The sequence below is a fragment of the Trichosurus vulpecula genome, chromosome 3 (genome assembly GCF_011100635.1).
Source record: "Trichosurus vulpecula isolate mTriVul1 chromosome 3, mTriVul1.pri, whole genome shotgun sequence".
Taxonomy (NCBI): domain Eukaryota; kingdom Metazoa; phylum Chordata; class Mammalia; order Diprotodontia; family Phalangeridae; genus Trichosurus; species Trichosurus vulpecula.
The window spans coordinates 23643567-23655623 of NC_050575.1; the positions used below are offsets into that span (position 1 = coordinate 23643567).

Genomic DNA, 12057 nt, shown 5'->3' on the forward strand with positions numbered 1-12057 from the left:
TAGTTCTTTCATCTGGAGCCAAGAGGAACAGCTATAATCCCTCGTCGACAGGACAGTCTTTCAAATACTTGAGATATTTTATCTCCCCCCAACCCTAGTTTTCTGCTGGATAAACATCCCCACTTCCTTCCAGCAATCCACCCAGGGCATGGTTGCCAGCCCCCTCACCATCAAGGTCACTTTCCTTTGGATTGAATTATCTGTCAATATTCTTCCTAAAATGTGATTCCCTTAAACTAAGCATAATTAACAGTAGAGATGTTCAGATCAGCAGGCTCTCACTTCCCACCCTCTGGAGAAGGTTCACGTATGCAATGCGTGTCTTGGATCTGTGTAGATTCCTGCCTTCCACTACAGCTTGTGACATGTGTCCTCCAGCAAGGACAGTGTGCACCATGAAATACCATTCACTGCCCTGTCCTTGGCCACTGTCACTCATTGCCCTTAATGTATCTAACCCAGGACAGGGGTTTGTCTTCCCTTGGTAGGCACATTTAAAAACCCCTCCCTGGATTTTGCTCTCTGCTAACTACATGATATTGGCAGGTTCGGCCTTTTCACTTAGGCCCGGGAAGTCCCCCTCCCCCCACTTTCCCTCTTCACCTCAGCCTCTTAGAACTCCCTTCAAAGCTCAGCTCAGGCCACCTCTTTCAAGAGGCTTTCTCTGATTCCCTTTGTTTGTGAGTATCTGGCACTATCATTTTGCATTTATGTGTATATATTCTATACTTATTTATCTATGAACATGTGGTATGCCTCCAGTTGAATATCAGCTCCTTGAGGGCAGGAACTATTTCATTTGTGTCTTCACATGCCCTCTTAGTGCCTCATATGGTGCCTGGCACATAGTACGTATTGAACAAGTACTCAATGATTAAGGGTGATCACATCGCTAAGAAGACTAGTTCATACCTAAGCATCATCAGCTTGGACCTCAAACCAGAGGAAGGAATTATGGTCCCAAAGGGTCATGGGTCTGCCTGGGGAAAGAGTCAAGGTTCAATGTGGGGCAGGGGGTGGGCACAGTTGCCCTTCCTTCCCTTTTATGCCGTGGCTATAGCAGTGCTCATGGCCCTGGATGTCCTCTTGAGGATACGAAAGGTGGCACCCAGGTCTTGTACCCTTTGGGGCATGAGGGATGTCGGAGTCTTGACCAGAAACAAAGTATAAAATGGCAATGAGTGGCCATTCCTTCACCTAGGCCCCCTTCCACTACAAGGAGAGAAGAGCAGTAGCAATCGCTTTGGGTTAAATGTCTATTCCTTCCTCCCTGACAGTCTCTGATATCCTCTCTATCACTCCCTATGGGAGTGGGGTGCTTCTGGTATTATGTCCTTTGTCCCTGGAAAGAAACAGCATCTCCTAATCCTTTTGACTACTTTTTGCTACTGTGCGGCCATGTGTGGCCTGGTGTGCCTTGATGACTGAGCAGGAGAGGCTGAATCAGAGCTGGGTCAGACTCCATGGGGTTGGCAAGAAACACAAATTTGAAACCTTAGATCTTAGATCCAGATCTAGGGCTATCAGAGGCCATCTAGTCCAACCCCCTCATTTTACAGATGAGGAAGCGGGTCCCAAGAAGTTAAATGACTTCTCCAAAGAGCCACAAGAAGGAACGATCAAAGGTGAGCCTGGAGTCTAGCTCCTCTGATTTCAGAGCTAGCACTCCTTCCAAAGTCTCCCACATTTTATGATAAATAGAAAGACTTCAGAGAAGCATGAGAAGACTTGTATTAACGGACACAGAGTGAAGTAAGCAAAACCAGAAAAACAGTAAGATGATTATAATAATGTAAGTAGAAAGAATAAGGAAACAAAACTGAAAGATGTGTAATTACAATGACCAAGAAAGTTGGCCCTTTCTTTTCAAAGGTGAAGTCTGTGGGTGTGGAATATTGCAAATATGGTCAGACCTAGCTTTTGGCTTTACAAGGGATGATAGGAGTGTAAGGGGAGGAAGATATTTGGTAAAAGGATGATATAAATACAAAAGATATGAATAAAATAAAAATAAGATAAAATCATATTTTAAAATTCAGTGCCACTCATTTAAGGTGATTCAAGTAACTCATCTTTTTTTCCTATGAACTCTTGAACATGTTCACTATGCCATGAAAAGGTACTCAAAATACAGAACGCTGGTTTTATTGGTGACAAGGTAGAAAAGTCTTCCTATATTTACAGAGAGTCTGGATGAGACCAGGGCAGAAATGTTAACAAAAGCAGGAATTACGATATAGACAGGGAGCAGCGTGAGGAGCAGGAAATAGCTCTTCTGTGGGGCAAATTTGATACCTTTCCTTGTCCTGAGGGAAAAGGTGTTTTACTGTGGAGGTGTCACCTACAAGGTTTGAGCTGTGTTATAAAGGGTGTAGTGTGTATGTGTACATCGTTAGGGCAAGCCACCCTGTCAACTCCCCTAGGTCTGGGGGGGCTGGGCTGCTCTCAGACAAGTTCAACTTTGGCATTGGGGTAGACAGCTACAACGTCGTAGCCCTCTGGGGGCTTCACCCGGGCCTTGGCATGGGTCTCACAATACAGACACTCCTCAATAAAGAAGTACCCTCGCTGCTTGAGGTTGAGGCCACAGTCACTGCACATGAAGCACTCAGGGTGGTAGAGTTTGTCCCGTGCCTTCACAATTGTGCCCCTGGGAAGAGAGGGAAAGGCAAGAAGAGAAATTATGACAGATGTTTTGATCACCACCTAGCACCAGCTTTCACCTGTTGGCCCTCCCCCTCCCTTTTTTTACCTTTATTAAACATACTTTAAGACCTCAACAATGAAAATGTAATGATGACGGGACCCCCAACTGAATGCCGTAAAATTATAATGACTGAACTTGTCCCTAATGAGAGATGGGAAAATGCACCTTCATCCTTTCTTTGTAGAGGTAGAGGACTATGGGTATGGAACATTGCATATTCAGCTGACGTGATGGCTAATTTTGCTGAACTGCTATTTATTCCTCTTTTTAAACATTCTTTGTTACAAGGGATGGTTTGTTGGGTAGGGGAGAGAGAAGGGGTTTTGCAAATTAAGATAGCATTAAAAGACCAAAAATACATCCTACCCCTAAATCTCCAGCAAAGGGAGAACTCAACATAACATATGGGGCTAACACAGCCCACATCTTGGGTCCCCAGAATCTGTGTCAATGTCTTTGGCACATGCATTACAAACCATTGCACAAGCTATCTGTGTCCTGAATCCTTTCATGGGAGTTTTTGGAATTAAAGAAACATAGATGTCTTTCATAGCAACAGTTTACAAAAGGCTTTCTCATCGTTGCAAGAGAACCAGGCCTGCATAACATCCCCCAGCCCCAGAACCGACACAGAGGAAGAGAGGGAGGAAGGAAGCTGTAAGTATGTACTCACACGATGCCATTCCCACATCTGGTACACTCAGGGAGCAGCTGCAGGCTGCCCATGGGGCCACCTAGCTTGGAGACAGGAGACTTGAGGCTTCTGGGGCCACCTGGCCGATCTAGTTTCTCACCTGCCAAGTGAAGGGACACGTGTTGGACATGGACCAGGCTTGAAATCTTCCTGACCATCAAGCTAAAGTTTAGGGAGCTGGGCAGTTGGGACAGGAGCCCAGAAGAGAGAGACGAACAAATCACACATAGTCATTTGTACCACAGATGAGAACCCAAGAAAGATGGAGAACATGTATGTGTCACTTGGGGACAGGTATATGCCACAGGCCCAGACAGGTTGGGGGCATACATATCATGTCCCATCTGAATCTGTAGGGGTTGAGAGCCACTGGACTGTGAAAAGTCACAACCTTCTTTTTGAAAACCAAATTCTAGTTCCTTTGTGGCAGGCTTGTAACGCACGGACATGAGGCTTTGAGATCTTTGCCTTGGTTTCTGGTTCCAGAGATGTAATGATGCCTTCATTCAGGTACTTCGCTGTCTGATCCACCCATCATGTGACCCTGAGAGACAGCTGTCCCCTGGGATCCCATCTTGCCCTTATTCTTCTCAGTCTCCCACCCTTTCCAGCTTCCCATCCTGTTCCATGCACCCTAGTCTGTGAGAGTACCAACAGACTCCTCCAACCAATTGACTATGTAATGATGGGAACGATGATTCATCCAGTCTGAAATCTCTGTGTATTTCTTTTGTATACATTCTGATCTCACTTATCTGTGAACAAATCGTATTCCTCTAGAAGGAAGGTAAGCTCCTTGAGGGCAGGCATTGGCTGTCCTACTTTCATCTTTTTACCTCCAGCACCTAACCTGGTGTCCAGCACACAGCAGGTGTTTAATAAATGCTTGTTGGTTGACTGACTGATCTCCCAGTTCTATTCCTATGTGATGCATAATGAATGAGAATCATTGAAGATGAGGTACACAGTGACCTGACCTCCTCGCCTAGGGCAGTTAAGCCCTCTCCTCCTTGCCCTTTTCTCATCCCACCACCTTGGTCTTCCCCGCCCCCTTCTAAGTCATAAACCTGTACTCCACTGTGAGACTAGTACACATGTATAGCCACTGCATGTGGGCATATGTTCACATACACATATGCACAGACATCTGAAATGACACCCCTAAGCCTTGCCTTGAGCATGCTACTATACACATAAAGGTCATATTTTTACAGATGTGCAAAAATATAGTCACAAGATCATAGTTTTAGAAAGGTAAGGGACCTTGAAGATCAACCAGTCCTACAGCCTAATTTTGTAGATGAAGAAACTAAGGTCCTGAGAAGTTAGGTGACTTCCCCAAAGTCACTCATAAGCATCAGGCAAGGATTTGAACCCTCTAAAAAGCATTGCTTTTTCCATTACTTTTCTCCTGTTCCTTTCTAATTACTAGTGTCTGATAATCAATTGTGATGCTGCCCACACATTTGGGACTGAGAACTAGAAATGGGATAATTTTAAGCTATAGCCCAGAGTGGATGCAGGCCTGTGCACCTTTATCCCCACCCAAAAAGGGCCAGGATCTCCCATTGCATCCTGGGCCATCTCCAGTTGTCCTGGTGAATATCTGGTCACTGGACCCAAATGGCAATGGAAGAGAAAGTGAGGCTGGTGACCCTGCACAGCCCTCCCTCACTCAAACGTCAATTGCAAGTCATGTCATCATTTCCCTGATGCCATGGTCCTCTTTGAAAACAAAGGACAAACACAACATAACTTCTGTAGGTAAAGATGGACACTCAGGTTCATCTTTTTTGTGGGTAAAACAAACAAACAAACAATCCCCTCCACACACACACATACTCTACTACCACAAACTAAGAGCTTTGGGAAGCAAGGATATTAAACTCATTATTTTGGTCGATTTGGGCCAATAATCCAAACTGAGGCACATGGGAAGACAAAGGCTGGATGACCTTTGGCTATTTCCAGGGAATATCTACCCAACTCCTCTGCTTCCTGCCAACTCAGCACTGGCACTGGCTATGGGACTCTGTCATCCTTGGCAGAGACCTCAATGTCTCTGAGACCATACCTGGCAATCTGATGCTGCCTGACGCAGGAGAGAGGGAAGAACTTTCAGATGCTACATTTAAGGCTGAGATAGCTTTTACAGAGGACATCAGAGCTGGAGCATAGGGGTCTCATCCCTCCCACCTTCTGGCAAAGTTGCAGAGAAGCAAAAAATCATAAAGGCTATAATCTCGAAATCCTGGTATAAATATGGTAAATGTCCAGTTCTTAGGGTTGTGGTAGCAGAATTTACCAGGGCAAGCACCAGGTTAGGGCAGGGAAGAGGGAAAGGGTCCTCCCATAACCTGACATAGATTCTCAAAATCACAAGAGTGAGGTCTAATTAGCTCTCAGCCCAGCTGCTTAGAATGTCCTTCCCACATAAACTTCTAGTCTGTCCTATGGGATATACAGTTTGGGATGTCCAAAAGACAGTTTGGGATTCAAGACTGGATTTTGAGAGACTAAGGCTGGATAAATAGATCTGAGAATCATCTTATGAAGATGAAAATTTGGACCCATGGGAGCTGATGAGATCACCAAGTGAGAGAATACAGAAAGAAAAGAGAAACTAGAACAGAGCCTTGGGGGCGCTCACCCGTTTTCAAGCAAAAAAGATCCAGCAAAAAAAAAGACTGAACAAAAGAAGTAAGATAGGTAGAAAGAGCACCAAGAAAGAGCAAACTCCTGAGAATTCAGAGAGGAGAATACATCCAGGAGAAGATGGTCAATGGTGTTAAATGCTTTATAGAGAGGTTAAGGATGAGGGTTGAAAAGAAGACATTAGAGTTGTCAATTAAGGGATTACTGAGGAGCAGCTAGGTTGTGCAGTGGATAGAGCACCAGCCCTGGAGTCAAGAGACCTGAGTTTGAATCTAGCCTCAGATGCTTATCAGCTGTGTGACCCTGGGCAAGTCACTTAACTCTGATTGCCTCCAAAAAAATTAAAAGGAGAGAGAGATAGGGAGAGAGAGAGAGAGAGAGAGAGAGAGAGAGAGAGAGAGAGAGAGAGAGAGAGAGAAGAGAGATAAATATATCCTTTGAAGGAAATCCCAGAAGTCTGTTACCTCAGCTCTTGACCACCCACGGACAGATGAAGTCAGTTCTCTCTGACAAACCAATTAGCCCTACAAGTCTTAGTGTCTGGCCTGCACTGCCTAAAGTCAGTCTGTCTGTCTCCGATGGATTGCTGAGTCTTGCCCCCACCCCCTCCCCCGAGTGTAACTTCTCTGAGAGCTGTGCCTCAGAAGGAGAATGATGATGATGAGAAATTCAGACAGTACCCCAAATGCCCAAGTCTCATCCTTTAGTTTTGCTTAAGCTCTCGTTGGTGTGCACAGAGCCGTTTTATAGGTGATGACAGTGTGATGTCGATTTCATACACAATCCTTCTTTAAAAAAAATTTGTATATTGAAATGCTTGTGTTTGCTGATGACTGTTTGGTTCATAATTTATAAAAAAAAATTTAGAGCCTTAAAAAAAGAGAGAAAAGAATGTTAGAGTATCACACCAGACAGGTTACTTAATCTCTCTGGGCCTGAGAGTTATTAGGAGATGAGCTCAGAGGAGAACCCAAGGTTCCTGGCTCTCAGTCCAGTGTTGACCACATCAGACTGTGGCACTCCTAGCTCAGAAATGAGCAATCCACAAGTGTTAACTGTCTACAGGGAAGCTTATTTTTTTTGAAAGCTGTTATTTTGAGCCCTGCCCCTCCCAACCCCCATCTTACGGCTAATGGATGACCTTAGGCACTCAATTCGTTGAGACCATCCTTCTCATGAGGACACTGAGGCCCTAAGAGGTTAAGTAACTACTCCAAGGTCACACAGCCAGTCAATAAGGGGCAGAGACGGGCTTTGAATGCAGGACCTCTGATTCCACAATTTGGATTTTTCCTGCTTTGTCATACTCTTTCCTAGGTGAGCATAAGACTGGGTGGGGGCAAGGAAGGGAGGGTGGGACATAGAGCAAGAAGAGAGGTACAAGTGGAGAACCTTGGGCACATGAAGACTTCTTACCATTCTCTCCCGCTTCTAGCATGCCCTGTAGGTATCTGAAGGACCCAGACTGCTTGGGCTCCGAGGCAGGTTCTCCATATTCCTGGAGCATTTTATACACATCAGATTCCACGTCAATGCCATTCCTGCTCCTTGGGAGGGATCTTGTCGAGTCAGCACTGCTGGGAGTGGAAGAGAGAGAAAACACAGGTCCTATGTGGGAACTTTCTAGCTGCCACCTGCAACGGACCCTTACACTCATGCAAGATGGCTCAGGCTAACCGGAGGAGATGTCTGGGGTCTGATAGACCCAACTCCTCATCTGGTTGGATCAGAGCTCAGCCTGGTTTGGGTCAGTTGGAGGAGTGGGGAGGTGGTGGAGGCGGGGGCAGAGTGGCCCACTCTGCTCTCTCTCCTAGAGAGACTCTGCTCTCCCCTCTAGGCCCTAGTAATGCTGCCTCATACCTCTAGAGGGAAGGAGAGTCTTCCCTGAGCTATCTTGACTGGAAGGAGTCCAAGCTGTTTAGAGATCAGGAGAAAGGATCATATCTGCGAAGGGTCATAGATTTAGAGCTGGAAAGGAAGGTAGGAGTTATAGAATCCCACTCCCTTATTTTGAAGATGAAGATACAGAGGCCCAGAGTGATTCAGTGACATCCCCAAGGCTCATCAGATAAAAAGTGCCAAAGCGCTGAGATCCGAGCTCAGGTTCTCTGCCTCCCCATCGACATTCTTTCCACTGCATCATGATACTGAAATGGGAGTGTCCCGGTAACAGGCTTTTTAGGAGAGAGGCCTCCCAGTGTGCACTCCCGGCCTTTGTCTCCCTCACTGGGGGCCTGGAGGAGCTCAGGGCTCCCCACTAGACAGCACAGTCACCAACTTTGTGGAGTTCCTTCCTTTCCCATGTCCGTGTCTCTCCCTTCCTGTTCAAATCCTACATAAAATCGTGGCCCAAAGCTCCCCATGGTTTAAGGGGTGGAGAGCCAGGAGCTGTATGAGCTTCACAAAATCCATGGGGCATCCTCGGGGAGAAGCTGAAGTAAAGCAGAATGATTAAGTGTGGTGTTTTCAAGCCTAACCTATGACTGAGGCAATGTGGTACAGTGGAAAATGCGCTTGTTCAGGAGTCAGAGGACCTGTGTTCAATCTCCCAGTGTAACCTTGACAAAGCACTTTGGGTGTGTTTCCTCTTCTGTAGAATGAGGGGGTTTAGACTGGATGGCCTCTAAGACCCTTTCTAGCCCTAAATCTATGATCCTATAATCACTTTCTACCTGTGTGACCCTGGTCAAGTTACTCCACCTCCGGGCCTCAGTTTCTTCAACTGTGAAATGGGAGGGGGCTTGGACTGATGCAGTAGTGCCAAACTCTTATAGTGATCGGAACAGCCACATATTGACTTGGGAAACTACAAATTAACATTTTCTGTGTTGTATTGTATTTTTATTTATTTTATTAAACAGTTCCCAATTACATTTTAATCCGATTTGGCCAAGGAGGGTTTTGAAGGCCGTGGGTCTGACACCTCTGGACTAGAGGATCTCAAAGGTCCCTCCCGGCCCTCAGTCTATGATTCTATACTGCAAGCTGGCAAATTATCTGATCTTTCCACAAATTTGTCAGGGCGGCTCTCAGAGACTCAACACTGTGACCCTGCGCTGCGGGGAAGGAGGCCGCGTTGAATCAGACCTCAGAGGTCATTTAGTCCAATCCCTTTATTTTACAGATGAGGAAACTGAGGTAAAGGAGATTGGGGAGGAGAAGGGTAGAAGATTTCCAAAATATTCTAACTATAGTTTTTAAGGTTTTTGATAGTGAAAGTTTTGGACCAAAAAATAAGCTAATGAGAATTAGAACTGACTAGTGGTGAGGAAACACTGTCTTGTTTGGTGGGGAAGGAGCTGAGTACCTAGCAAAGGGCAGGGTCACAACCCCATGTCCTGGGTGGAAACCCAGACCCAAAACATTACACGTGTCCCTGGCATCTTTAGGGCCCCCTTCTTAGGACCCAGTGCACACCTGCCCTGTGTTCCTGTGGCAGAAGAAAGTAGGGTGACTAGAGCTACGCTTTTAGCATCACCACCAAAATCTGACCGATTGCTTGGGACTTCCCTACATGCTCACGTCCAAAGACAGAGCTGCTTCTGCCATGCCCAGAGGAACTTGGAAGGAGGTTGCTTTCATTGCCAACCTTTGGTCAGGATCCAAAAAGCCCCCCCATCCTATTTTTTTATGGCTGAATTAAAGTTTAGATTAAATGAACATTTCTTCACAGAAGTGGGGGATGATGAATGCAAAGCATTGCATATACTGTCCGACTCGTTTTATGTGTTGGATATTTTTGCTGAACCACTCTTTTTTCTTCTTTCCTTTTAATTTTTGTTATAGGAGTGGTTCTCCGGGTAGTGGAGTAGGGAGGGAATTATTTGGAAATGAAAGTGATGTAAAAATAAAAGATATGGGTACAATTTTTTTGAATAAAGAAAATAATGTGTCTCAGAGCCAATGAGAGAGGAAGTAGTGCCTGGCCAGACCATGCCTTAGACACAGACCTCTATCCTAGACCTCGCAGGACAGCTGGAATCCTGGGGCAGAAAAAGATGAACAATGGGGAGACCAGTTAAAAATCAAGTCTGGAAAAATGGAGATAAATCCCAGGAGGGGCTGAAGAACATGGAATTCTGGAAAACATAATCAGAGCTGGAGAGAAAGGCAGATGACTGCATCTTTGATGGCTAAGTCTGTTGGCTGATTTACTGAATGTTTAACACCTGTTTCTTTCTGTCTGAAAATCAAAATGAAGCCATTTTGCTCCACTTGAGGTTTCTGTTCTCACTGAGCTTGCCCTAGGACATGTATTTTGTTGTTTGACAGGCAGCATGGTGTAGTGGATAGAGAGAGGTTTCAGAGCCAGGAAGTCCTGGGTTCAAGTCCTACCTCTGACACATACTGGCTGTATGGCCCTGGGTAAGTCATTTCATCAAATCAGCAACCACTGTGTTGAACTGTGGAAGACTAAATAAATTGCATGGAAAGTGCTGACTTGCTTTGGTAGTGGGATTTCCATACCAGGAGCTCCACAAACCAATGAAGTCACAGGCCTGATCCCTATTCTTCTTTTCTAGGAGAAAAGACCCAAAGGACAAATGCTCATTGATGGACTCTCTCTTGAGGTACCATGAAGAATGTGTCAACTCATAGCTATGCCCCACTAATTTGTCATTGTTTTTAACTGGATGTTAACATCTATTTCTTCCAGCCCAAACCTGCTTCTTAATTCCTGCCTGTCTGGAATAGGGGCACCAGTTTCTGTATAATGTCTGAGAAACCAGATATTTCTCGGAGGAGGAAGTGTCTGGGGCTGCTCCCTCTCAGGAGGGGGTCATTTCCTTTCTTCTGAATGACCAAAGGGATTCACTTGAGACTAAAGCTCTACAATTTAGCAGGTGGAGTCAATAAAAGCTAGGGTAGGTGGCACAGGGTAATAGAAGCCCCAGGAAGGCAAAAAAGTGGGGCTGGAACTGTGGAGTTTTGAAGGAGAAATGAGGGCAGCCAAAAAATCATTCCTGCAGGTCCAGTTTGGGTTAGGGCAGGGGTGGGAAACCTATGGCCTCAAGGCCACATGTGGTCCTCTAGGTCCTCAAGTTGGTCCCTTTGACTGAATCCAAACTTCACAGAACAAACCCCCTTAATAAAAGGATTTGTTTGGTAAAACTTGGAGTCGGTCAAAAGGTCACACTTAAGGACCTAGAGGGCCACATGTGGCCTTGAGGCCACAGGTTCCCCACCCCTGGGTTAGGGGATAGAGTAGGGAGGAGATGAGGCCAGGGCTATATTCCTGGGGAGGGGGAAGCTTACCTTGGAGAGCATCCTGGCCTCACAGGGTAGAAGTATTCATGGTGGATCCTGAGGCATTATAGCATGTTGGCAGTGGTGCTTTTTAGGGAAATGTTAGGGGCTCAGTGAGGGTCAGCTGTTCCACTTACCTGTGGGGTGGAGACACACGGAGGTTGCTCATCTGTGCTTGCAGACTGGCCTCACTGTTGTGGGAATAGAGGCGGGATGGTGTCCCATATTGGAGGCCCAGGCTAGTCCTGCTGTCAGCCAGGCTCCCACCTGAGGCTGAAGACCTTCTACTGTGAGTGAATCCATTGTCCTAGAAGTAAGAAAATGAGGCAGCTCAGGAGAGTCGGGGTAAACTGAGGCAACAGTAAAGTATGCATCTACTCTAACATAGACATCTGAAAGAGATTGCTGCTTTTGCCAGCATCTCCTTGGCCTCTTTTTTCTGAGTCACTGTTTTCTATTCAATTCAATTCGATTTATTTTGACAAATGGTCATTAAGCATTTGCTATAAGCCAGGCATAGGATAAGAAACACAAAAATGTGAAACAGTCCCTCACCTCAAGGAATGTCCATTCTGCTGGGGATAACAATATTATCAGAATATGTTTCTTGGACCAAAGAGACTTCACAAAAGAATTCAATGAACTTAATTAGGTTGCTAGAGAGGCAGCGGTGGGCATTTTCATGACTTAGACGCTTTATTCCTCTTTCATGCACTTGTTCACCTAGCACTGAGGAGTGATTACTGCAACCAGG

The 12057-nt window shown here is 45.7% G+C and overlaps 1 protein-coding gene across 2 annotated transcripts in view; it reads right to left on the minus strand.

The window, feature by feature from the left end:
• Positions 1-1769: 1769 nt before the first annotated feature.
• PDLIM4 (PDZ and LIM domain 4) overlaps positions 1770-12057 on the minus strand; it is a 100876-nt gene continuing 90588 nt past the window's right edge. Inside the window, exons 4-7 of one of the 2 annotated variants that reach the window (XM_036748303.1) lie at positions 11441-11610; positions 7473-7630; positions 3381-3501; positions 1770-2650 (exon numbers count right to left, since the gene is read on the minus strand). In XM_036748303.1, coding sequence (XP_036604198.1) covers positions 2446-2650; positions 3381-3501; positions 7473-7630; positions 11441-11610 — 654 coding nt within the window. In that variant the 3' untranslated portion in view covers positions 1770-2445. Of the gene's footprint in view, positions 2651-3380; positions 3502-7472; positions 7634-11440; positions 11611-12057 lie in introns of both variants that reach the window. The other variant, XM_036748301.1, reaches the window with a different exon arrangement.